Below are 22672 nucleotides of genomic sequence, written 5' to 3'. Positions count from 1 at the left end.
GTTTCTCTTGCATTCATTTTTCTGGGTCACAAAGTTTCGTGCGCGTTACAATCGGAGGTGCAAGTTTTTTCGTTTTTTTTTTTTTTGCCTCGAAAATCAGGTGCGCGTTAGAATCTGGGGCGCGTTAGAATCGGATAAGTACGGTATTTTGCACAACAGAACCTATGACATATTTGGGCAGCTGTGTCATTGGTTGAGGTTGTCAAACGCAAACGCAAGATAGACATGGGTTACAAGCTTGCATAGCGAGCTCCTTAAGCTTAAATTTAATGCATATTCTTTTTATAACAGTAAGAATGATGGGGCAAACAATAAGTTACAAATGCACACAACATAGAAGCACCAGTGCGTATTGCGTGCACTACGCTGATTGTAGCTGCACAGCTGCCTGGCACGTTGAACTTACGCTGGCCAAGTGGCATAGGCGACATTGTCTTCTGTGACTCTGTTGAGCATACCCCCATTTCACGAAACGATTACTATCAACCATAGCAAAAATTACCCCACTACAAATCCGGTCAAAAACAAAGAGTGCGGACAGCGGACCTGACAAGCATCGTGGCGCCATGTGGGAGGCCAAATGGTAATTGATGCAACAAAACACGTTTGGCTGTTCGCTGCAGCCCTAGTCCCCCGTACTAACATTCATTTCGAATACCTGCCCTGGATACGTCACCATTGACGTTACGAAATATGATTTAGAGGGAGAATTAAAATTTTGGCTTAAATTGTGCAATTTCTCAGTGAATAAAGTATTGTTTGCCGCCAGACAAGTGCTGGGGCACTATAAAATACCAAATCTTTCAAACAAAACAAACTCGTATTATGTCTTCATGGCCTGCTTGAGAAGTGGTGCATGGAGAGTAGACAGTTCGCAGGTTAGCCAGCAATGTACGGATAACGTACATGGCCAGCCGGAAATACGAAAGCATGCCGGAACATCGAGGACACTACACGAGTTAAAAATAAATAAAGTTCAATAATTTTCAATGTCTTGTCACAAGGGCTAAACATGGCTTCAGTGATAACAAGTAGGCACACTGAATTTCGAACTTCACAGGCTCATAAAACCTTGCCTATGTGGGACAACGCAAAGACCGGCACGTGCTTGACAATTTCCCAGAGTGAGAGAAGTAAGCATTCCCACTGTACAGTGGACGTTATGAAACGGCATGCAAGCAGCCCTAGGTGCTCGGGTACACATGGGGTGACACAAAGCCAAATGCGTATGGCAAGGCCAGAGGAACACGTACCTGGCAGTAGCTCCAGGATCTGGACGCGGTACCAGCAATTATCCACCGCATAGCGCGCCACACAGTGCATGCCCACCTTGGCTTCAAACTGCTGGTGAGCAGTGCTGGACTTGTAGTACGCACTGCAGGGGCACAATCAAACAGGTCCCAAGTGTTTCAAACAACTCGCGCCATCAGCCACTTTCTAGACAATTTCTCAGCCTGACTGGACTAGACTAAGGTCGGTCCAATCACACGCACATGAAGAAAGCTAGAAATGAAATATTCGAGATGAAAATGTACAAAACAAAAGCAGCCACGGCAGACATACTAATCTCTGTGCCACAGTTTGAATAAAATTGCCCAGGAGACGTTGCATGAAGCGGAGAGTTCAAAGTAGATTTAAAAAAAAGAAGGGGGGGTATCAAGAAATTATGAGGCCTTAAAACAGGTTATTGTCTCGATATGCCCCACCAATCCTCCACCACCCAGATCTCCTACCCACGAGCAGTGGGAGTGCGCATTGCAGCACTGCCAGCTCGAAAACCAGGAGGCCCTGATCTCTCGGGCGAGGATGGCAGCCACAGCACGCGGCCTACCAGAACAGGGACTCCTGCTGCCCATAGCTTTTTCTCCCCTTCCCCCCCTACTGTTTTAATAAACATTCCCCCCCCCCTCTCCCTCCCTCTCTCTCTCTCTCTCTCTCTCTCTCTCTCTCTCTCTCAATGACTTCAAGCAATATTACTCTTAATGGCTTAATGCACATTCCCAAGCATGCCAACACATTACAAGTTCATTTTCTTGGTGCAGGAAGTTTCACTCCACAAACTTTTATTATGTTATTACACCGTAATCAATTAATCAGCTAGGAAAATGAAAAGTTTTCAGTACCCAGAGGAGGAGCTTGCAATGAGTTAGCAGGCCCTCTTTGCAGCAAACGACAATAAGTTGCTTTTTAGAAGAAATTGGGTGATAAGTTTTGTGGATCTGCTGTTGTATTTCGGTCAGCATCTGCTGTTGTTGACCAAGAAGACTGCAGCTCGCACTGAACCCAAATTTCCCATTAGGGAGCATAGTATTCATCAGTGCATTTTTTAGTTAGACGAAACTTCTCCCAGGGGAAATATTGGTGAATCTGGACATCAGAAACAGGGAATAAAAATTTCAAGCAAAAGACCCTTTATTTGATCTTACCTGAAATCACTTTGTTTAACAAAGCACGGTGGCATTTAACCTTTGGTATGGCAAACGCATTCGCAATAAGACAAAATGGCGAGGGTTCATCTGAACAGTAAATTTTTTTGCTTTTGACAAAAAGCGGGAAGATTGCAATGGCTGCTGGTGACGACACATGCATCACGGCGCAGTGAGCTGAGCAGGGAAGCTGCATTTAGGGGCAAAGTTTGCGCATTGCCTGCATCACAAGTTCACTCCGAAGTGCTGTGAAACCGTGCTGCCACTTGAAGGCCAGGAACTTGTGACTAGTGACTCAGAGCGTTGGTCCTTTATCGAGGCTGCCGTGGCACACCACGGCGTGAATGACAGCGCAACAAATGAGTCTCTACTGCCCAATGTGCAAAGTGACTGGCACTGAACATCCTCTCACAGTTACCTAACATTTTACGGCACTGCTCAAGAGCAGTTTCGACGCAATACTGCCTTTTGGAGCAGGATGGCGCAGAAAAAGCGGATCGGTGCAGCGTGGTGCAAATGGCACCCCACTTCCACCCCTGGAGTTCAAAATACATGCGATTGCAGTTACAAAGGCAACAAACTTGCAGGGTTGGCAAACTAGCTTCGAGAGTGCCACAGTGCCAATGCCGACTTGTCAACTAAGTTTTGTATCTATGTCTACAAGCACTAAGCTAGACTTTCCTATGTCATAGACAAGCTCAATGTTTTTAATGTCCTACGTAAAGCAAAAAGAGAACAAAAAAAGTTCACCTTCACACATCGTTTGATCAGAAAACTGGAGACTCCATGTCAGCATGAAGCTAGGCTTTTTTATCTAGGGAGTATTGACCAGAGGAGCTTGAGCACGTGGGTGGAAAATCCAGGACATAAGAGGAGCTCCACAAGCATTCTCCTGTTGCCCCTTAGCTGCACATCACTGCCGCATTGCAGGAAAGCCTGTCACTGCTACAGGAGCAAGCCAGTGTATGTCTGCAGTGGTAAATCATAGGCGCAAAAGTGCGATATGAACGGTTAAAACTCTTCGGAAAACATTATATTTTGGAAATTTCGAAATTTTTTACAAATATTTTCAGTTTTCGAATAGTGCTATTCGATTCAACACTGAATCAAATACAGTAAAACCACATTATAATGAAATGGGATATAATGAACTAATGGATATAATTTGCCTTGTTCACAACTCCACTAAAATGGTGGCCGAATTCGCGTCTGAAGCTGACGCGATAGAGAAGACGCTAGAAATTCGAACGAGGCAGTACGACCGCCCTGTCAACGCGCTGTTCTCGAAGACAATCGGTGCCGCCACTGCAGGCTCCGATACATTGCGCGAGACCATCCGAGCAGTGGTCAGGGAGGAGCTTTTGAAGCTTTTTCAAATGACGTCACAACCTCAAGTGGCTTCCCTGACCGACGTCATCCAAGAAGACGTTCAACAGGCACTGGGGACTTCTACGCCACCCGAAGCAACTCGCGAGCCACAAGCAATGACCTACTCCACAGCTCTTCGTCAACCCCGCCCTGCTCCGAATTGTTGTCAAGAGGCCCCACCATACCACCGTCCACTGTCGCCCGTCCGACCCCCTGTGACCAATACCAGACACCGAGGAAGACCTACGTGTGGTGAACGCCCGATAATCGCCCACTGTGCTACCACTGCGGAGAAGCCAACCACATCTATTGTCGCTGTCCCTACAAGAGGCTTGGTTTGCGAGAGTTCTCCGTCGACGCACCACACCCCCGACCAGGCCAGCGCCCTACTGCGATCGAAGAATACCTCTCCAACACCAACCGAGGACCAGCCCGCTTCAACCGTTCACCGTCGCCCTACCCGTACCAGTCGCCGAACCGCCGTAGCACTGCTGCCTCTCACGTGGAAGGTCCCCCAGCCCACGCGGGGTAAACTAAAACCAGCAACTTCTGGAGGTAAGGTTGCATGACTGCGGAAAAATGAAAACCCTCCAACGACGCAACGACCCATAACGAAGCAATCGTAATTCCCCTTGAAATTCCTTAGACACCCATGTTTTAGACACCTTAGACACCTTGAAATTCCTTAGACACCCATGAAATTCCCTTAGACACGTAATTCCCCTTGAAATTCCTTAGACACCCATGTTTTAGACACCTTAGACACCTTGAAATTCCTTAGACACCCATGAAATTCCCTTAGACACCCTTAGGACCTCGTTTTAAAGAAAGTAAAATTTCCTCGCAACGGGAATTTGCAGACCATTTTGGTACCCCTCAGGTGAATGTTTTGCAGCGTGCAACGGTCTACGTCGCATCATGGATGCGGTAATTCAGAACTCGCACTAGCTAGGGGCCGCCAACTTCAACGAGCTAAACTGGCTGCAAGCGACTGGCAACGCGCAAGTGTGCGCGTCTCCCGGGCTCCTGGTAGGGTGCCTGGATGTTCCCCCAGGAACTCTACCAGGATGCAGCAGACCTGCTGCGCCACTTCTTTGGTGCTCACAATGATGGCAAGGGTGGATTCGAAATTGGGGCTGCAGCTGCAAAAGCCATCATTCACCTGAAGAAGACTCAGCAAAAATTTATCAAGGACTTCTCTGCGAAGTGAGCCGCCAGCTCGTCTGCTGTCGAACGATCATGGATAAGGCAAAAATAAAGTAACAATTCATAGCCTTTTTTTTTTCCGCTCATTTTTCTAGTTTTCACGGGATGCTGCAAGTTTTGGTGGTGAGTACATTCTCTCTCGCATGTAAATTGTTCGTAAAAATCGACATTGGCTACAACGAAGTAATTGTTATAACGAAGTAATCACAACCCCGCTCCCCAACTTTGTTATAACAAGGTTTTACTGTACCCTGTTATTCACTTTGACATTCGAAAGTTTCGAATATTCACCTATCCCTACTATACAGCGCAGGAAGTAGTAGGATTTCTACCTTCATAGTTTGGCTCAGTGGAGCAGCAATTCTATCACTGTAATCGCCAGTATTCCTGCCATGGAATACATCAAGACAGCTTTTAAAAGTATTACCACCTTTACTGCCTATAACCAACAAGAAGGAATCATTTCAATGTCACTACGCTGGGATCTATTACTAAAGATAAACCAAAGAAAAAACAGTCAACCCAATATGATAGGCAGCAGGCAAATGGTACAAATTTGCGAATCCACAAAAATGCGGTCAAAAAATCGTGCATGCAAGTTTTATAAAGTCAGCCTTTTTTTGTGTGGTAAGGCATTTGCCCAGTTCTGCATCACATTTTTAAGTTTTTAGTGGTGGCATGTCTTTACCGTTCTTCGATTTAAAGGGACACTGAAGTGAATTTGTCAAGCGCCCGTTTTTGCTTGCACTGCGTAGACTGGCTCAAATTAGCACACTTTTCATCGTTTATCCGGTTGACAAATCGGTAAATATTTTACAAAGCGCGAAAGAAGAAAAACTAGCATGCGCGGTTTGCGGCGGCCGCACCAACTAAGGCTGTGACGTTGGGAGGAGGGGGCACCGTGATTGGATGATGCCCAAGGTTAGCAATCAAACAAGTTTCGGTTTCGGTTTCGGTTCTGTAAAACACAACCAATGGCGTTGTTGGATGGGCATTCTCAATATCTCAGTAATCATCGTGCCGCGCTTCTGCCATTTTGTCGGCTGTAAAATGCATAAGATAAGCCTCCCAGGACGGCTTGGAATCGTAGCATTCACTAGCCGAGGCCTACGCAGTGCATGATGCCCTCCGCGTCCCCGCAGACGCTCAAATGCCATGCGCTTTTCCCCTATATTTGGAGCTTGCCTCACTCATGCCTGTATCGTAAAAAGCGTGTTCGCACTAGGCCAAGGGTCTGTTGATTCTGGCCTGTGCCCACTGCCCACAAGCAGTCGGTGCTTATGGCAACAGCACGCCAACGAGAACTCGCTAGCGCGCCAGTGCCAGCCTGCGCGCGTTCTGTGAATTAGTTCGTGGAGCAACGAACGTTGCGCCCAAAAAAAGGTGAACTCAGTATAGAAAACATCGGCGGAAAACGAAAAAGTTAACTTATAAAAAAAAAAGCATGTACCCGCGGGGATTCGAACTTGTGACTAGCAAAACACTTGCGCTGACATACGTAGCGCTCCAAACCACTCGGCCACGGGTGAGCGCTGCCGACCTTGGAAATATAAGGTATATAATGTATAACCAGTTTACACTTTTATTTAGTTTTAGCATTCCAAGCAGCTTAGGTGACTATTTGTTGTTTTGCGCTCGTGCAGTAAGCATACCCCAAGTTTCCACAATATCTCACGTCTAGCAATTGCATTTCTTAGACGGAAAAGCGTTCGCAGATGCGTAGTCGTGCTGCTGGCCGCTGTGCTTGTTCGCCCAGCGCAAAAAAGTGCTTCCCGCACCCTAGTTTTACGCTGTACGGTAAAAATATCAGTTGATTTTATTTCCTTAGTACCTATATTGACTTCGCTGACTCTTGTCCCGCCTTCAAGAGGCCTTATATTTTCCTACTGGCGTACCAGTCAGCGAAGCGTCGCATGTGCGCTTGTGCAGCGCTTGTGTGAAGCGACCTTGACTTGGAGCTAGATGCAGTGTACAAACTAACCAAGTAAAGAGAGGCACATTCTTCCATTCACAAACGTGTCCTGGCTTCGTTTCAACTGAGCGAACGAATTGCGACGACCCGTCGGCGGCCGGCGGACGAAATGCTGGGCCGACTGACTCTGTCTGAAGGCCGGGGAGCCGTGCAGTAGCGCAGCCAATGGACCTCTCCCGGGGTACGTCACGCGGTGGCCGTGACGTCACGGAAATCGCACGTGCTGGGTGTGGCTGGGAGGGTGGTTGGCAAAACATTCGGACCGGCGCGCGGCGCGTATGCAGTGAGGCTGATTTAGACGCGCGCAAAAGTGGAATTTTTGTTTACGTATTGGCTTTTCTGATGCCGGTGGGCTGCTGTGCTCTCGGCTACCCAAATTTTGCGAGCAAAATCAGCGGCATCAGACTTTTCGGAGTCCCCACAGAGGTAAATTCGGCGTGTGTTGTGGATGCGCGCTATGTGCCGAAGAGGCTGGCAGCCAAACCAGCGACATAGTCTGCTCTTACTCGTAGCAACATTTCGCATTCTCGAACTTCAGCTGTTCTCCAAAGCGCAGTCATACCATCTACATTGGCAGTCCGCGCTGATGCGTGCAATGAAATGATACTGTTTATGAACCATCTGCGATCATGCAGCACCAGCAGAAATTTGCTCAAGTGAAATAGGGGGGGGGGGGGGGGGGGGAGAGGAGGGGGCAGACGGAAATTTTCTTGCTGCGAAATATTGTCATGTTATGAGGAGGTAGAGCACTGTATTAAAAACACAATGAATGCCTAACCTAGCTGAATTAGGCGACGCGAAATAAATGTTTCGACAAGGGATCCGCGATAGCCGCCTGCCGCCAGATCGACAACGACAAGTGTGATCTTATGGGGGGATCTGTTCAAGACGAACGAAATTCATTTCTTGTAAGTGCAATAAATTTTTACCTTGATCAATTATATTTTGCCTTGAGGATGCCGGAAAACTGAGATGCTTGCCGTGCTCACATGTAGCATCGTGCCTTCGGGGCGAGATGGGCCGCTGACGCAACTCGAAAAATGTACGTTTGCCCTTAGCGAACAGACTCGGTGAATGTATTCATTTGTTGCGGCCTCCCGACGCTGGCGTATGCAGCGGGCGTACATGGACACTAACTTTGACTACCATGAAATAATGACTACCGAAAATATTTCAGTGCACTGTCGCAAGATATACGCACTAACCATAAGTGGCTGCTATGTTACTATCACAATGACGATGAACCATTTCGAGATTTCACTGGGGTAAAGGTAAAAAACAATCGGTCAATCTCGTAGAGAACGACATCATCGCGATATTTTTATTGGAATAATTTTTGCCTTTTGCTCTTCATATTTTCGTTTCATTGCTGCTTATTTTACTATTTAATCCTTTCATGCTTTACCTTTCCTTTTTCCCCTCGACATGAAATCGTGTGTACGCCACTCTCCGGGCGACGCAAAGAGACCAAGAACAGGGAGCGTTTAGCTGCCTGAGGCACCGCCTTAGCTTAAGCGGACCTCGAAAGCAACAATAAATTAGCTTTCCTTGGTATGTGTCCGAACACAAAGAATCTTAAAAAACATTTAGGGATGCGTCGCAACAGCACCAACCTTCAGAATGACTCGTTTAGGCTGTTCTGCCGCGCACTGATTATCCGAAAGCGTCGCCGTTCAGTTGACCGTACGGTAAACGAAAGTGTTGCGGAGGTGGTAGATGCGGAAAGCTATATGGAGGTGCGACGGCCACAGCTAGGATAGCTAGACCCCCACCTGCAATGTGGGAAGCCAGTGACGGCCCGAACCAACGGCACATCGTTCCTTTCGGGCGCCGCGCGGCCAGGCCGGGCCGTCGGCGCAGGAGCTTTCTGCCAACCGCCACCTCACTTCGCGGCCGCCAGCAGGCGCCACCCGTCGCGCACGTGCGCTTAGTGACGTCACGTTGTTTACATACAGGGAGAGGTCCATTGCGAGCTCGGCTCCTCCCGACGTCACACGAAAATTCCACAGAAAATGGGCGAGCGTAAAGAGAGGAGGACAGCATTTTCGAATTAATTTTTCTACTAAATAAAATCGCGTAAACGCGCCCAGAGTGGTCGAAACATGACCTGGGGACTCCAGACTACAATTTGTGCTAGTAATCCCGCAATGTTTACATATCACTTCAGTGTCCCTTTAATTAATTAGTGCAGAAGCAGCGGCATTAGAAAATTAATTCTCAATTGCGAAGGCGCTTGATGTAGCCCGTTCTTGGCCTGTGAACAACTATAGTTGGCTTTCTGCTGATTAAAAAAGACAAACAAGAAACTTACCCCAACTCGTTCAGCAGACCATCCAGCACTTTTCCAGAGGACTCCAGCTGGAGCCAAAACTCTGAAGGAGACTTGTAAAATGAGAGGACCACCTTCTGTGTGGTCCCGATGACCTTAGTGTCAGCCGGTGGAATGGTGAAGCGCTCGTAGTCGCTGGGGGACTGCGACTTGACGCTGCCTGCCATCACACTCTCCAGGTGCTGCTGCTGTTTGTCAGGCAAGAAGGCCTTCATGTCGGTCACGATGCGCGGTAGTTGCCTGTGCAAAGCTGTGAAGCCTGGAGGCACAGACACAGTGGCCTTCTTGCCGGCTGGCTTCCCCTCTCCCTGGGGCTGGCTGCAATTGTTGTTGCTCACTCGATCCGCTTCAGCCAGCAGCGAGCAGGCATCCCCTCGGTCACGGACGTCCTCCTTGATGGCCCCCTCAGCAGGCTTCTGCGGTGCGCTGCTGGCCGACTGCACAGGAGGTGCCACACCCTCGGCTGTGGGCCCTGCTCGCTCGGGGGCTTCAGCACGTGGTGTGGCACTGCAGCTGGACATCTCAACACGCCCAGCTTCGGCCCCGCCAGCGGGCGGTGCCATGGGACCCGTGTGCTTGGTGGCCGATGCTGGGGCACGATCTGTCTGTGCTGTGGTCAGCTTCGGTTCTGTAGCGAGCTGGGCTCCAGTGCTTGTGTACGGCGGTGGTGGCATTGAGAACTCGGGCAAGCGACCAGAACCTGACACAAACTGGGTCCCACTTTTCATGTATTCTTGGGTGGGTGGGGACAGCATCTCCGGCAGGGCGCTAGGACCCGACACAAATGGGGCTTTGGGACTCTTGTGCACCGGTGGAAGTGGCGACGAAAGCTCAGGAAAAGCACCATGACCTGACATGAGCTGGGCAGCAGGACTCTCGTACCCCAGCGTGGGCGATGGAAGCTTGGCCACAGGAACATGACCTGTGCCCACTGCCACTGGAGGCACCATAGACTCCTGCTGTGGTTCACCGTTGTGATACCCCAGAGGTTGCTGTGATGCTGGAAGTAGAGGCCGAGTTCCGGGGCCACCTTCCATCACTGACTGGAGCGAGCGTGCTGATGGCACCATGAACTCCTGCTGTGGTTCACAACTGCGATACCCCAGAGGTTGCTGTGATGCTGGAAGTAGAGGCCGAGTTCCGGGGCCACTTTCCATCGAGAGTGCTGGTGGCACCATGAACTCCTGCTGTGGTTCACCGTTGCGATACCCCAGAGGTTGCTGTGATGCTGCAAATAGAGACCGAGTTCCGGGGCCAGCTGCCATCGCTGGTTGGAGTGAGTGTGCTGGTGGCACCGTGAAATCCTGCTGTGGTTCACAGTCACGCCACCCCAGAGGTTGCTGTGATGCAAGCAGAGGCTGAGTTCCGGGGCCACCCTCCATCACTGGCTCTGGGGCTCCGGGTGGGGCCGAGACCGGCTGCCGCCCTCCAGGAGCTGCATACCCTGGCGAGTTGAGCGACAGGGCCACAGCTTGCGGTTCACTCTGTGGTGGCAGCGACTGGACAGAGCGAGAGCCAAGCATTTCATCGCAGACGGACAAGTGTGGCGATGCAACAGAAGGTGGACGGGACTGGAAAACAAAAGCAAAAGAAAAAGCAGGCAAAGCACACTTACTTTAAATGTGCCTGATGCATTCAATGATGTGACGAGTGGACTCCTAGCAGTATTCTAAGCATCCTTTTAGAAAACACTACACCCACCAAGCATTATACTTACAATTGATGGAAGGGAGCCAGGAGCTTCAAGTGCAGCACGTTGGGCATAGATCTGATCGTTGAAGTCTTGGAATGAATATGTAATCGCCATAGGGGCCCTTAGATAATCGGGGCTCACAGCAAAGACATCTTCCTGTGTGAGGAGGACATGAGCCTGGAACATCTTCATGTACAACCGGTCCATCGAGCCAGTAGCAGTCACAAAGTGGCAAAGGAATTCACTAATGCTCGTCACATTTGCTGCACGGCTTGCAGCCAGTTCCACCTGCGAAAGAGATAAGGGCTAATTGTTTATGCCGGCACAGCACTTACCTGAAATGCCTCAACTTCAAATCTAGTAATAAAATGCCTAGACAGCTTCTTCAGTCACAGGTTGAAATATGCCTACTCGGCAAAAATAATACTTAGAAATCCCATTAACGAGCTACGAAGTTTAGCACAAGGCACTGAAACATATAACATTACCTTGTAGCCCAGTCTGATTCACTGGTAGGTACAGATGGGAGTCGTTGCTTGCCCAAACCCAGTAAACACATTTCGTGTGAAATAAATGCTCGCCTGATAAACCTGCTGTCCCTCACCATGACAAGCAACTTCAAATGCACCACAAATAAAGTCAACACTTCTATGCACATTAGGGCAGCTTAAACTTTCTTAATGCCACAGCTATTCTACTGTTACACTTTCAGCTCTGAATTTTATTTGCCACTCTAGAAATTTTTCTTCCCCATATATTGCATCAGTGCTACCTAAGAAGCACAATCACATAAGCTATTTCAGAACGACCTTTGTTTTACAAAAGATGATGTCGTGCCCTACATTTACAGCACCAGGGCACAGTGATTGTTCAAAGAAATAACATCATTTTGTGGCAATGTTAATTACCAAACTATGCACTGAAGTGCTAAAAAGCATGATGCTCATCTTCAGCTTGAAGCTACTGCTAGGCAGCATGGTTGTGAAAGCCTTAAAGGGGCCATGAAGACAAAATAAAAAATTGGTTCATTCAATAGACTGCTTTGTCCTGATAACAATGACAAAAGTTATCACATCAAACAAATAATCGAGGTATTAAAGAAAATATATAGTGGCGACTCAACCACTTTTTGGTGATTTCTGTATGAAGTCGCAGAATCTTATTTGTGCAATTCACCACTGCCGACCTAAGCCACTGCCAAGGAACACGACGGGGTGATTGCAGTGGGACCTCTATATAGTTCATACCACAAAACTGCATGCAGTACTGTGGAAGCTACATTGTCGTCAATAAAGCGCCCACTGAGGGCGCCTAACTCACCGCGAGGGAAAGCGAGACGAGGCGTCGGGGCCTTGCGGTTCCACCTGCCGAGAGGGGAGACTGAAAGGTCCTTTCAAAACCCCCTTCACGGTGAGTTAGGCGCCCTCAGTGGGCGCTTTATTGACAACAATGTAGCCTCCACAGTACTGCATGCAGCTTGTGGTATAAACTATAGTTCAGTTTGGTCGTTCAGAACTACTCAATCGGCAATATTAACAGCTCACCCCAAGGAAGTCATCACTGAAAGCGATTCACGTAAGAGAGGAGAACAGCATTCGTTCAGTCTCCTGTCGTGTTGTCTGTCAATCGCATTTTGTTTTGCCTAGGGGTAATGCACTAGGCAGAACAAGAAACACGGCTCTTGCGCACACCCCTGCTGCTGTATGCTGGTGCCCTTTAAATTGCCCTATGGTGTTTGTTAGGAATGGTGCAACAAATCCAAGAGTGGCGTAAACAAGCACAGATTTCATTTTAGGGCACTGTGCACGCGGTGGATACGGTAGCATGGAAAATACAGAAGCCACCTTTTGTCAAGGTTACTTCTGCAAGAAGTAAACACCTTGTGTTGCTGAACACGCCACACAGAAAATTCATCAAACCTCAGAAGATGGACGAAAACGCAGCTTTCCAACGACCTCTGCTTTGCAAGGCACAGCGAGCAGCCACAGCAGTGCTTGTTTTGCCACTCTGGAACGCACTCTGCCGAAGCACTGAGCCTTTCGTGCAAAAAGGAGACTCTCGCCAAAGCTGGACGATGCTTCCGTTGTCTCAAGAAGGGTCACTTGGCGAGAGATTGCAGAAGCCAGCTAAAGTGTGGCAAGCGCACGAGAGGCACGCAGGATCCGTGTGCCCCGCAGACAGCACTAACAACGACATGGAGAACGTGACGTCTGCACCGGTCAACATGGTTGCGAGACAAGCAGGCTCCGTCGTGCTGCTGCAGACTCTCTCAGCCACAATAGCAGGCGCGACATCAGGGCACTACCAAGTTCTCTTCGATGGAGGAAGCCAGCGGAGCTTCATTGCAGCCAGTGCTTCTGAAAGACTCGGCTGCGAACCACTGGGCGAGGAAATGTTGACCGTAGGCGTGTTCGGAGGTCAACATACGCAGAAAATGATGCAAAAGGTGCAAATCCTCTTCCTAGCTGCAAACAGGAAGCGTCCAATTTCTATAGAAGCGTTGTAAGTGGACACGATATGGAGCGAAAATATTCCCGTACCAGGAAAGAGAGTTTTAACGGCTGTGAATGAGGTGCACCTTGATGCGAATGCCCTCTCTGTAGAGGGAGCGCAGGGCAGCCAGATTGCGGTCCTCGTCGGATCGGACTATTACTGGGCGCTGGTAACGGATACCGTAAAACCTGTGCACGGAAAGCTGAAAGTCATGGAGAAAACATTAGGATGGACTGTACAAGCCCCATTGCCTGCAGCAGCCGATGTCATTCAGTGTGCCAGTGCTGTTGTGCTGCGATCGTCTGTCTAAGATAGAGTGGTCTCAAAAACGTTTCCCTCATTTCTGGGACGTTGAAAGCATCAGAGTCAAGACCCAAGAAGGAAGAGTGACGGGCAGCAATTCGGTGCTGCCACAATGCAAGCAAAACACCACGAAGAAAGAGAAGTGGACATCCCCACAACTACACCACCCGCTACCCTACTTAGATGCGTGGAAAATGACTAGGGCGCCTTTTGGAGCTACTTCGAGTCCTGTCCTCATGATGGCTACCTTGAAGCACCACTTTCAACCCACCGAAAACCACTACCCACAGGCAGACCGACTACCGCAATACTCCATGTGTACGAGCGATCCGCTCATAGGAGCTGACACTAATGAAGAAACGATGGAGAACAAGGAAAGAGATCTTACAAGAAGCTTCCACGAACTTTTGTAATCCGGCCAGCAACGACCCTGTTGTAGTTGCCACCTTAGAACAAGGACTAATGTTGCCGGAAAAAACCTTCTGCTCGCCTCCCGGAACCCGAAGAGTGCTGGGACCTCGTAACACGCGTTTGGATACCTACTCGTCCGTGCCCAAGAACCTCCAGCACTCCCCCGAGCAGTCAAAAAAACTTGAAACGTGAGCGAACGTGCATAAAACCAACTGAGTCTAAATGACACAAACTAAAAACGAAGAGAGCACAAGCCAGCAGACATCATAACGAGCCCGGAGGGAAGTGTCAAGAGAAAAATTTCGGCCTGCAGACACGGAACACGAGAACAGCAGTTGAAACGCCAACAACTTCAAGAAGAAAAACTCAAAAAGCAGGCTGCAAAACCCTGCATTTCCTTGAGATTCGACACCTGCCAACAAAAGTTTTTGTTTGCAGAGAACTTCCTTGGCCCCGAAACCCTTATCGCTCCGAACTCCACGAGGTGGGCCTGGATTGCAAAATGCTGGGGACTCCTCCTAAGGTGCAACAAGTTCGACGGTATAAACACCAATGGCGAGAAAGCGCTTTGTGGATGTTGGAGGGTCGATGGTTGGAAATTTTACCTGTAACCAAGGAACAGGCAGACTTATTGAAGAAAGACAGTATGATACTCAACAAAACTGAGTGTCCAAGACAACTGTGTACTTTCGGAAAGAAAAGATTTCATCAACGGACACAATGGCATCGTCACGTCCAGCACAGTACGTTAGCCCAGCGTCAACTCTTCCGCGCCTATATATTCCACCCTGTGGAAGCCACCTACCGCCATCTGTTGGCGGGGGAGACTGTTGTGACTTCTTCCGTTTCATCACCATTGCAGCAGACGACGCTAATCATCCTTTCATTCTGGTTCTCACGAGCTGTCGCATGCTCTCGTGGCTGCGCCAGCTCGCACCTGCTTTTTCTAGAGATTATATTAAAGCCTCATCCTATCAAAACGTGTCGCTCCGCTTCCCGAGTATCGCGCCGCAGCTGGAGGACCCAGAGGTCCAACACCTTGCTCACTGAAGATCTCTACTGTCTATTTGTTAAGCCAGTTTCAGCAAAGCACGAGTACATTTTTTTTTAAGCTTGTTTGTAAATGTGGAAAACACACGAACAAACCAGTGTGCTTTAACGCTTCCCTTTTGCCCAGTTTTTAATGTCACAGGTGCTCCTGCCTCAAGCAGTTCCACTAACATTTACAAATAGACAGCACTAAAGCTAACTAAAAATGTTAAATACCTGAATTACAACAGTGCATGCCTCTTTATTCAGTCGATATAGTAAGTCACCATACATAAATCACAATAGTTAACCACCAATACAACCCGCCGCGGTGGCTCAGTGGCTAAGGCGTTGCGCTGCTGAGCACGAGGTCGCGGGTTCGATTCCCGGCCGCGGCGGCCGCTTTTCTGATGGAGGCGAAAAGCAAAAACGCCCGTGTGTACGAGATTTCGGCGCACGTTAAAGATCCCCAGGTGGTCAAAATTAATCCGGAGCCCTCCACTACGGCGCGCCTCATCGCCTGCGTTGCGTCGGCGCGTTAAACCCTACAATCAATCAAAACCACCAATACAGCTTCGCTGCTTGTCCATCTTCACAGCAGTGGAAGGGCTCTAAATTTTTCCTGAAAAGATCATGCCATCTACAATGCTGGCTTACGAATAAGTAAAAAGAATTGTAGCACTGCTGCTTTTGGCAGACTTCTCCGTACCATAGCCAGGTTGAACTTCACGTTACCACACAAACCATTGAACGCGGCAACCAATTTGCATCGTGCTATCAGGGTGCATCCATACAGGCACAATTTTTGTGGACTCGCAAGATGCCTTCCATCAGATAACCAACAACAAACAATGCGAAGACACTCACTATGACTCTGGCATCATTTGGGCAAGCTGGGATGTCAAAGTGCTCGTCCCTGGGCCCCAGACAGCCCCCGCACAGAGGTTTATCATAAACAATTAGTATTAAGGTTAAATGAAAAAGGGCATCACTTAAAACACCTTAACCTGATAGCACTCTAGAACTTTTGAAATGTGAATCTTTAGAACTACCAGCCATTTGTGTCCGGCCAAGAGGAAACCATGACAGCGAGCCTTGCAGCAACACATTTTGAACCGCTTTTTACTTTAACTGCACGCGAGATTAAAAGAGGTGTTTTAAAAAACTTGCACCCAGCTAAAACAACAATAATGTGCAACCTTTACTATTCCTTTATGCAGCTTTGGAATCGTGCAATGAAACTGACGGAGTTGCGTGCACACATAACGTAGTGTCCCGTTTAGACACTACGTGTCGCCACTTTTCAGACTTGAAGAATTTTAGTGCAAAATTATAACTATTTCGGCCCGTTTGTTTAGAAATTCCTTGCGGCTACCCAGTGTATAGAAGGCTGGCTTTCATATGAGCCAGACGCCATGTATTCCACAAAAATCGGCTGTCTGTCCCTTCAGTACCTGGACTATTTGCTAAACATTTGTGACTAAACTGGTATTGTTATTGGGACAAACAGATCTTTCTAATGAACCAAACTCCCTCCAATAACTAAGAGTCTCGCTAGGGAAAAAGTAACGCTACTTTCTTTTGAATTCTGAAGCATAAGGTTATTAGACACTGTTTTCAGGATTGCTTTTGGTCATGAAAATGATAAGAATTCGACGACCTGATCTCACCTAAACTCTTAGCACCTTTTAGGAGAATGGCAGGCTCAACTTATTCACAATTCTTTCGTCTTCAGAAGCTGTCACCCTGTTGCGGGAGCCTCTCAGATAGCACAACATTTGCACCACGTTCACCTCCGACTCAGGTTGATTTCCCCTACATTACTGCACTGTAGGCTACCGTTTATTTAAATGCCTTATGGCCACAAAATAGAGTTGTTTTTTATTTGAAACATTACAAGTTCTGAAGCTCACAAAACAAACTACCTAAATATTTGGTAGACATGTCCGTCATTAGCCAATTGCTCAAATTGGGCTTGTAGCGTCACAAGTTCAGTACAAGAAAGTAGCTACATTCCCACAACAGTGCGGGAAAGTCGCTGGTGAGTAGTCGCCCTTCCAGTAAGGGCTGCTCCTAGCATCCATCCCAAGAGTCGTGGGCTAGGGGTTCCTCATGGGATACGAAGCTGCTTTCTTCTGAAATCTGGTCCTCATTCTAGTGAGGCGAGAATTGATGGGGAGAGTTGTGGCAGGATAAATGACAGTCTGGATTGGGTCACTGCCGCTCACGATTTTCCTTTCCCAAATTTGAAGCGATAGCATTAGGCCTTGCCTGGAAAACAGCAACTGAAACCCCTCCTCATTTTACTCCGGAGCAGGTGGCCTTATCCCTCCGAGGGAGAAGGGTTGTGGATGACATCACTGAAGAGTGGGATGACCGTAACTGCCTCCAACAATTTGCTATAATGAGATAAAAATGCTAGACCATCATTTGATCAGATATGTGTGCACTAGCTTTTTTTTTTTTTTTTTCGTCGACACATCGCTGTTATGACTGTTGTACATTTGGCAACTACTGAGGTGCTCGTGAACGGGGACAGTGGCCCTTCACCGCTGCTGCTCACCAGTGGAATGACGAGCCAAATACCCACCATGATCCTTGTGACCAACTGCGGCGATTGTTCTCGCTCCACACAGACATGACGAGCAGAATAATGAAGTGCAGACTCCTCAGGACCAAATGTATGCTCTTCCACATTAGTGCAAGAAGACGAATGCATAAACCCACTCGACGCCAGAGTCAGTGGAGTGTAAACCTCCTGTGCACCAGCATGGGATGCAGAATGACGACCAGGACTACTACTCAGCTCACATCACATTTCCCTTGTTACTGACAGCAGGGCAGCTACTCTTGGCACACCACAGGAATACACTAATTTCCCCTAGTTTCCTTCTGCAATCAGCCAATCGCAGTAGCAAACTGTGCCCCCCCACCCACAGTAGGCACAGAAATGAAAACTTACCCTTCGCACCAAGTCCTCTATAACAGTCGTTATGATCTCCTTTTGTTCCCGAAGCTTCTTTAGTCGATTGTGCAGCTCTTCCTGTCCTATTTCCCGCGGGTTCGCCATTCTGACTTGCAAAGCCTGGAATGACAACCAACAAAAGAAATTCAAAATTCTTGCAGGAATTCAATGAGACGATTCTAATTATGCACTTCAGGCAGAAAGCACGCAAACAGCACGGTTCAAAATGTTCCGAACTTGCCAACCGCCACATAGGTCAACCGCGAGAGTGTGTGTGCTCGACATAACTCGTTTGGCGAGAATTTGACACCACTAAATGCCATAATTCATGCCAAACTAAAATACGGAAGCAGCGACAACACTTTGCATGTTTTCATGGCACAAGGGCATCGAGGCCAAAGAGCGCCATGTCAGAGTGAGTGGTCTTTCAGTCAGTAAAATACAATTGGAAAGTATGTGAGGAAGCTAAAAAATAAATCATTGGTATGAGGTAAAAGGCCCTCAGTCTAAAACGTTATCAAAAAATGTAAAGATCCTGGCGTATACCATCTTGGAATTACGTGCGGTAGGTAATAAGTTTTAAAAATCCAATATCTTGAATGTAAGTTAAAGGCGATTCATGAGAAACATAGGTTCATCTGCTAAAAATAGTGATGGGTGTAGGGGCATGGCATATTAATACATCTCGGGAAAGTGACGACGTCTAGCGTCCTCAAATCCTGAACATTCAATATGGAGAACTGAGAGCCGTCCTCCACATCTGTAACATTCTGATGGTTGTGTGCTGGCTGATAGGTAAGAATCAGTACCATACATGTGGCCAATTCTCAGTCTGCATGTAGATATTTCAGTAAGTCTCCCAACTGTGGTTTTATTAAATGTAATTTGTTAAGGATTTGCTCATCCCATTCCTGTTGCCACTGTTGCCGGAGTTTTCTTTGTAGAAGTCGCTTCATGTCCTGGTATGGGGGGCCTGCGATATGTCTATGCCACTCAGGACTGCGGCCTTACCAGCCAATCTATCAGCAATTTCATTCCCCAGAATGTCAATGTGCCCAGGCACCCAGCAAACTATTTTTTGGTTGTCGGAATAGGCCAACGCTATCGATTTGATGAGGTTTAGAACTATGTTTCTAGTAGCTCACAACACTCACAGTCTGTAAAGACAATATTAAGCTAAATTATTGTACTAACCGCGCCGAGGTAAAGAAGTCTAGAACCGGCAGAGCATTACGATAGGGGCAGCAGAAAAACTTGCCTGAACGCAAATTCCCAGCTAATAACAGGTACCACTTAATTATGGTAAGATCAATTTAAAGAGCTATAATCAAGCGAGGCGCGCAAATGGGACAAGAGCCGTGCATTACGGTAAGATCAATTAAATCAAGCAAGGCGCGCAAATGGGACAAGAGCCGAGAATCTAACGCACTTCGTACTGAGCAATCAGTAGCAAATAGCAGGAATCAGCATACGATTACAAACGGAAGCGACATTTCAGCATTTTACTTGAAGGCGGCACTTTAGTCACAGTTATAGCGCGGGAAAGCATGCATCAACAGGACGTCTAATAAACCACGAGGAAACTTACTCGAACAGAAGACGCGGGGTCCTGGAATTTAAGGCGAACGTGAAGCTATACAAATCGATTACGCCACCTGAAGTTCTAGGTGATAGAAAACTTTTCATGCGCATTAAATGCACTAACAATCGTCTATTCTCAAAGCGTGTTCCACGGTCCCTACAGGCAGCGACGAACGCGCATTTGACAGCACTTGTTGCTTTGTATGAGCAAGAGCCGCTCGCCGACGCAGATGGGTGAACGAGGCTACGAGCCCCTAGAAATCAGCCTAGGTACTTTTGCGCTTGAGGCGGGAAGCATGACTGAACCACTTCGAATGCAGAAAAAGGAAATCGCATGCCGTATTCCAAAAGCACAATTGTACCAAATAGACTGTTATCGAAAATCCGTAGCACATAAGGAAGGCTTACTACGCCACAGAACCTGCGTCTAGACTTTACGCTCGATAAATAGGCTACCACTAACGATAGCACGAGCAAGCAAAACGAACGAGTAAAACGGGCAATATGCAGCGTGAGGACGCTAACGCAAATTCCAAGCTATTAAAAAATCGTCACAACGCAGTAAACGGAAAAAAAAACTTAACGCATTGAAACGTGAAAGGAGCCGTTAGCCCGTACGGTGTATCAGTAATTGTAACCTATAATAACGAAGTACCGACAGTTAAACATTTTAAATCGGAGCACTCACCTCGGCCATTGCGCGATTAACCAACGCACCAGAATGACAAACGCAGTTGAGAGGCTTAGCTTGTAGGCTTAGAACCGTGACAAAATACTCGTCTTCGCAGCATACAGTGTCAGTTTGACACTAAATTATTACGCTATCAAGGCCTGAAGGTAGCTTACGCTAATTAAATTTATCAACCGCCGTCAATAAACAAGCATAATTAGCGCATCTAAACTGGAGCTACCAGTCTACATGCCACGCTGCACACTTTACGTCACACACTAGCGACGCTAGCGACGCCAACGACGTGGCGATGGAGTAGAACAAGGCTGGCATCATGGCTGTCAGCCGTGAAGCCCTCCTCCCCCCCTCTTCCTTTTTTTTATGGGCATTAGCAGCATTAGTAAACGCGTTCGAAGCGGGGATTACCAGTTCGAATGCACAGAAATTACCAAATGCAACACGATCGCGAAGTTACGAACCCGAACTTGTTCGTGGTACATATCAGACACTCAAAGATGCATGAGACACCAGGCATCCGATATGAGTGCTTGTGGTACATTTGGAACGCCGAGCTAGCGCCAGCAAAAACCACATTCGCAGAAATTTATAGGAAACTGAAGTTGTTACTACGTTACCGCAAACCAGAATAAAAAAGCTGAGGCGAGATTTTACGCTGAAAAAATGCGCCACCGCGAACAAAGCACCCGCCATTGTAAACAGAAACGAGCAAACCGAAAACACGCAACAGAAACCTCTCTTGAAGCAAATTTCAGGTTAGCAACATACATTTACATTACGCTAGCATAAACAAAAGAAATGCAGGATTACTAAAGCAAATTCTACAAACGTTAGGAGCCGCAAACCAGCCAGGCTCAGCAGTTTTTCTGACCCCGTATTACACACGAGGCTAACACGCTTCCACAACAAATCAGTAGCAAATAACAGTGCCCGTTAAATTAAACATAAACTGTAAAAACAGAGTATCGATTCCTTGCGTAGACATTTATGAGGAATCGGTACTTAATTATAGCGAAAGCTTGAGAAACTGCCTGGCGCAGACGCGTTGTTTCCGCAATGAATTTGACGTTAATTAAAAACATTCCTATGCCTCCGACCCCTAAATTGAGTAAGGTCGAAGTAGTAACATATTGCGCAGAATAAATGTACTAACCATCGTCGATCGCAGAGTGCTACGTGGAAAAAGCGTTCCAAAAAGCGTGCAGCTACTGGGCAATCGTTCTCTCTGTTCCTTTCTTCGTCCGCGTGCGCGAACGTAGAGCGCCGGCGGGAAACGGGAAAGTGCGCAGCATGCTAGAAACAATGGTAACGAGGCTAAGACATCTCAGAAGGCTAAGAAAGCTAACGCCAGATCCGGTTTTCCCGTCGATCACCCGTTTAAAAGGGAACGGCAACAGTATATCTATCTATCTATCTATCCATCTTTCTGAGAGTTTGTTCATTAACTCTATGGTTTGTTCGCCGGTCACCTTCTCCATACATTAATTCCGTGTCCCCTGGGCGGGGCGGACGAATCTGCAATGAAAGGGCAGGGGACGCTGCAGTATCATGTTTGTGCGCGCAGTGCGTGCACGCGGTGGACTCTTAATTAAGCGTACGAAGGTGTTCGTACTCTCAGCCCTATCCTGCCCCGCCGGAGCGGGATTTGAATAAAACTACTGCGGAAGTCTGAAGTCTTGGCCCTTAGCTTTTGCCTCCGACATGTTTGGAACGAGTATGTTTCGGCAGTTTTCGGATGTAGCGTACCTTAGCGGGCCCTGCCTGTCTCCGCGCGAGTCCTGATTTGGGTTTTTTCGAGGTTGAATCAGTTCGAGGTTGGTTGGTTCATGATGTGAGTGTTCAGATCTTGTCCGTGATCAGCAATGGTAATGGTAAGGGCGATGGTAACGCTGGAGCAAGAGACGACCAAACGGAAAGCCCGTTGGTTGCGAACCTCGTGGTTGGCTTGAAGAAATCGCTCGTACTCTTGCAGGGAATTAGCAATGCACTAGAGGTTATTGATTAATGCGTGCACTGTATACGATGCGTAACTATGGTGTTTAGATGACGGGGAAATAAATAAAACTAGAATGAAGAAAAAGTCTCGCTTTCGACTAATCGGCCACACGTCGCAACATAAGAAAGGGCAGCGTTCGGGCAAAAACTGCAGCCCGTAAAGAAAGAAGGCAATGAATGAAACTTAAAATGTGATTTAGGGGTCTTTCTAGC

General features: G+C 47.8%; 1 protein-coding gene across 5 annotated transcripts in view; it reads right to left on the bottom strand.

Annotated features, from left to right (window-relative positions):
* The window catches only part of LOC144146528 (uncharacterized), a 62188-nt gene extending 40448 nt beyond the window's left edge, over positions 1-21740 (bottom strand). The window contains exons 1-5 of one of the 5 annotated variants that reach the window (XM_077678479.1): positions 21618-21740; positions 18193-18315; positions 11019-11282; positions 9284-10872; positions 1254-1375 (exon numbers count right to left, since the gene is read on the bottom strand). In XM_077678479.1, coding sequence (XP_077534605.1) covers positions 1254-1375; positions 9284-10872; positions 11019-11282; positions 18193-18315; positions 21618-21620 — 2101 coding nt within the window. In that variant the 5' untranslated portion in view covers positions 21621-21740. Of the gene's footprint in view, positions 1-1253; positions 1376-9283; positions 10873-11018; positions 11283-18192; positions 18316-19783; positions 20001-20464; positions 20748-21617 lie in introns of those variants that run through there. The other 4 variants (XM_077678499.1, XM_077678473.1, XM_077678485.1 and 1 more) reach the window with 4 other exon arrangements.
* Between the last annotated feature and the right edge of the window lie 932 nt (positions 21741-22672).

This window comes from Haemaphysalis longicornis, unplaced genomic scaffold, assembly GCF_048455015.1.
Source record: "Haemaphysalis longicornis isolate Haplotype H1 unplaced genomic scaffold, Haemaphysalis longicornis Haplotype H1 scaffold_1, whole genome shotgun sequence".
In the NCBI taxonomy this organism is placed as follows: Eukaryota; Metazoa; Arthropoda; class Arachnida; order Ixodida; family Ixodidae; genus Haemaphysalis; species Haemaphysalis longicornis.
This window is presented reverse-complemented; position numbering and strand designations above follow the sequence as displayed.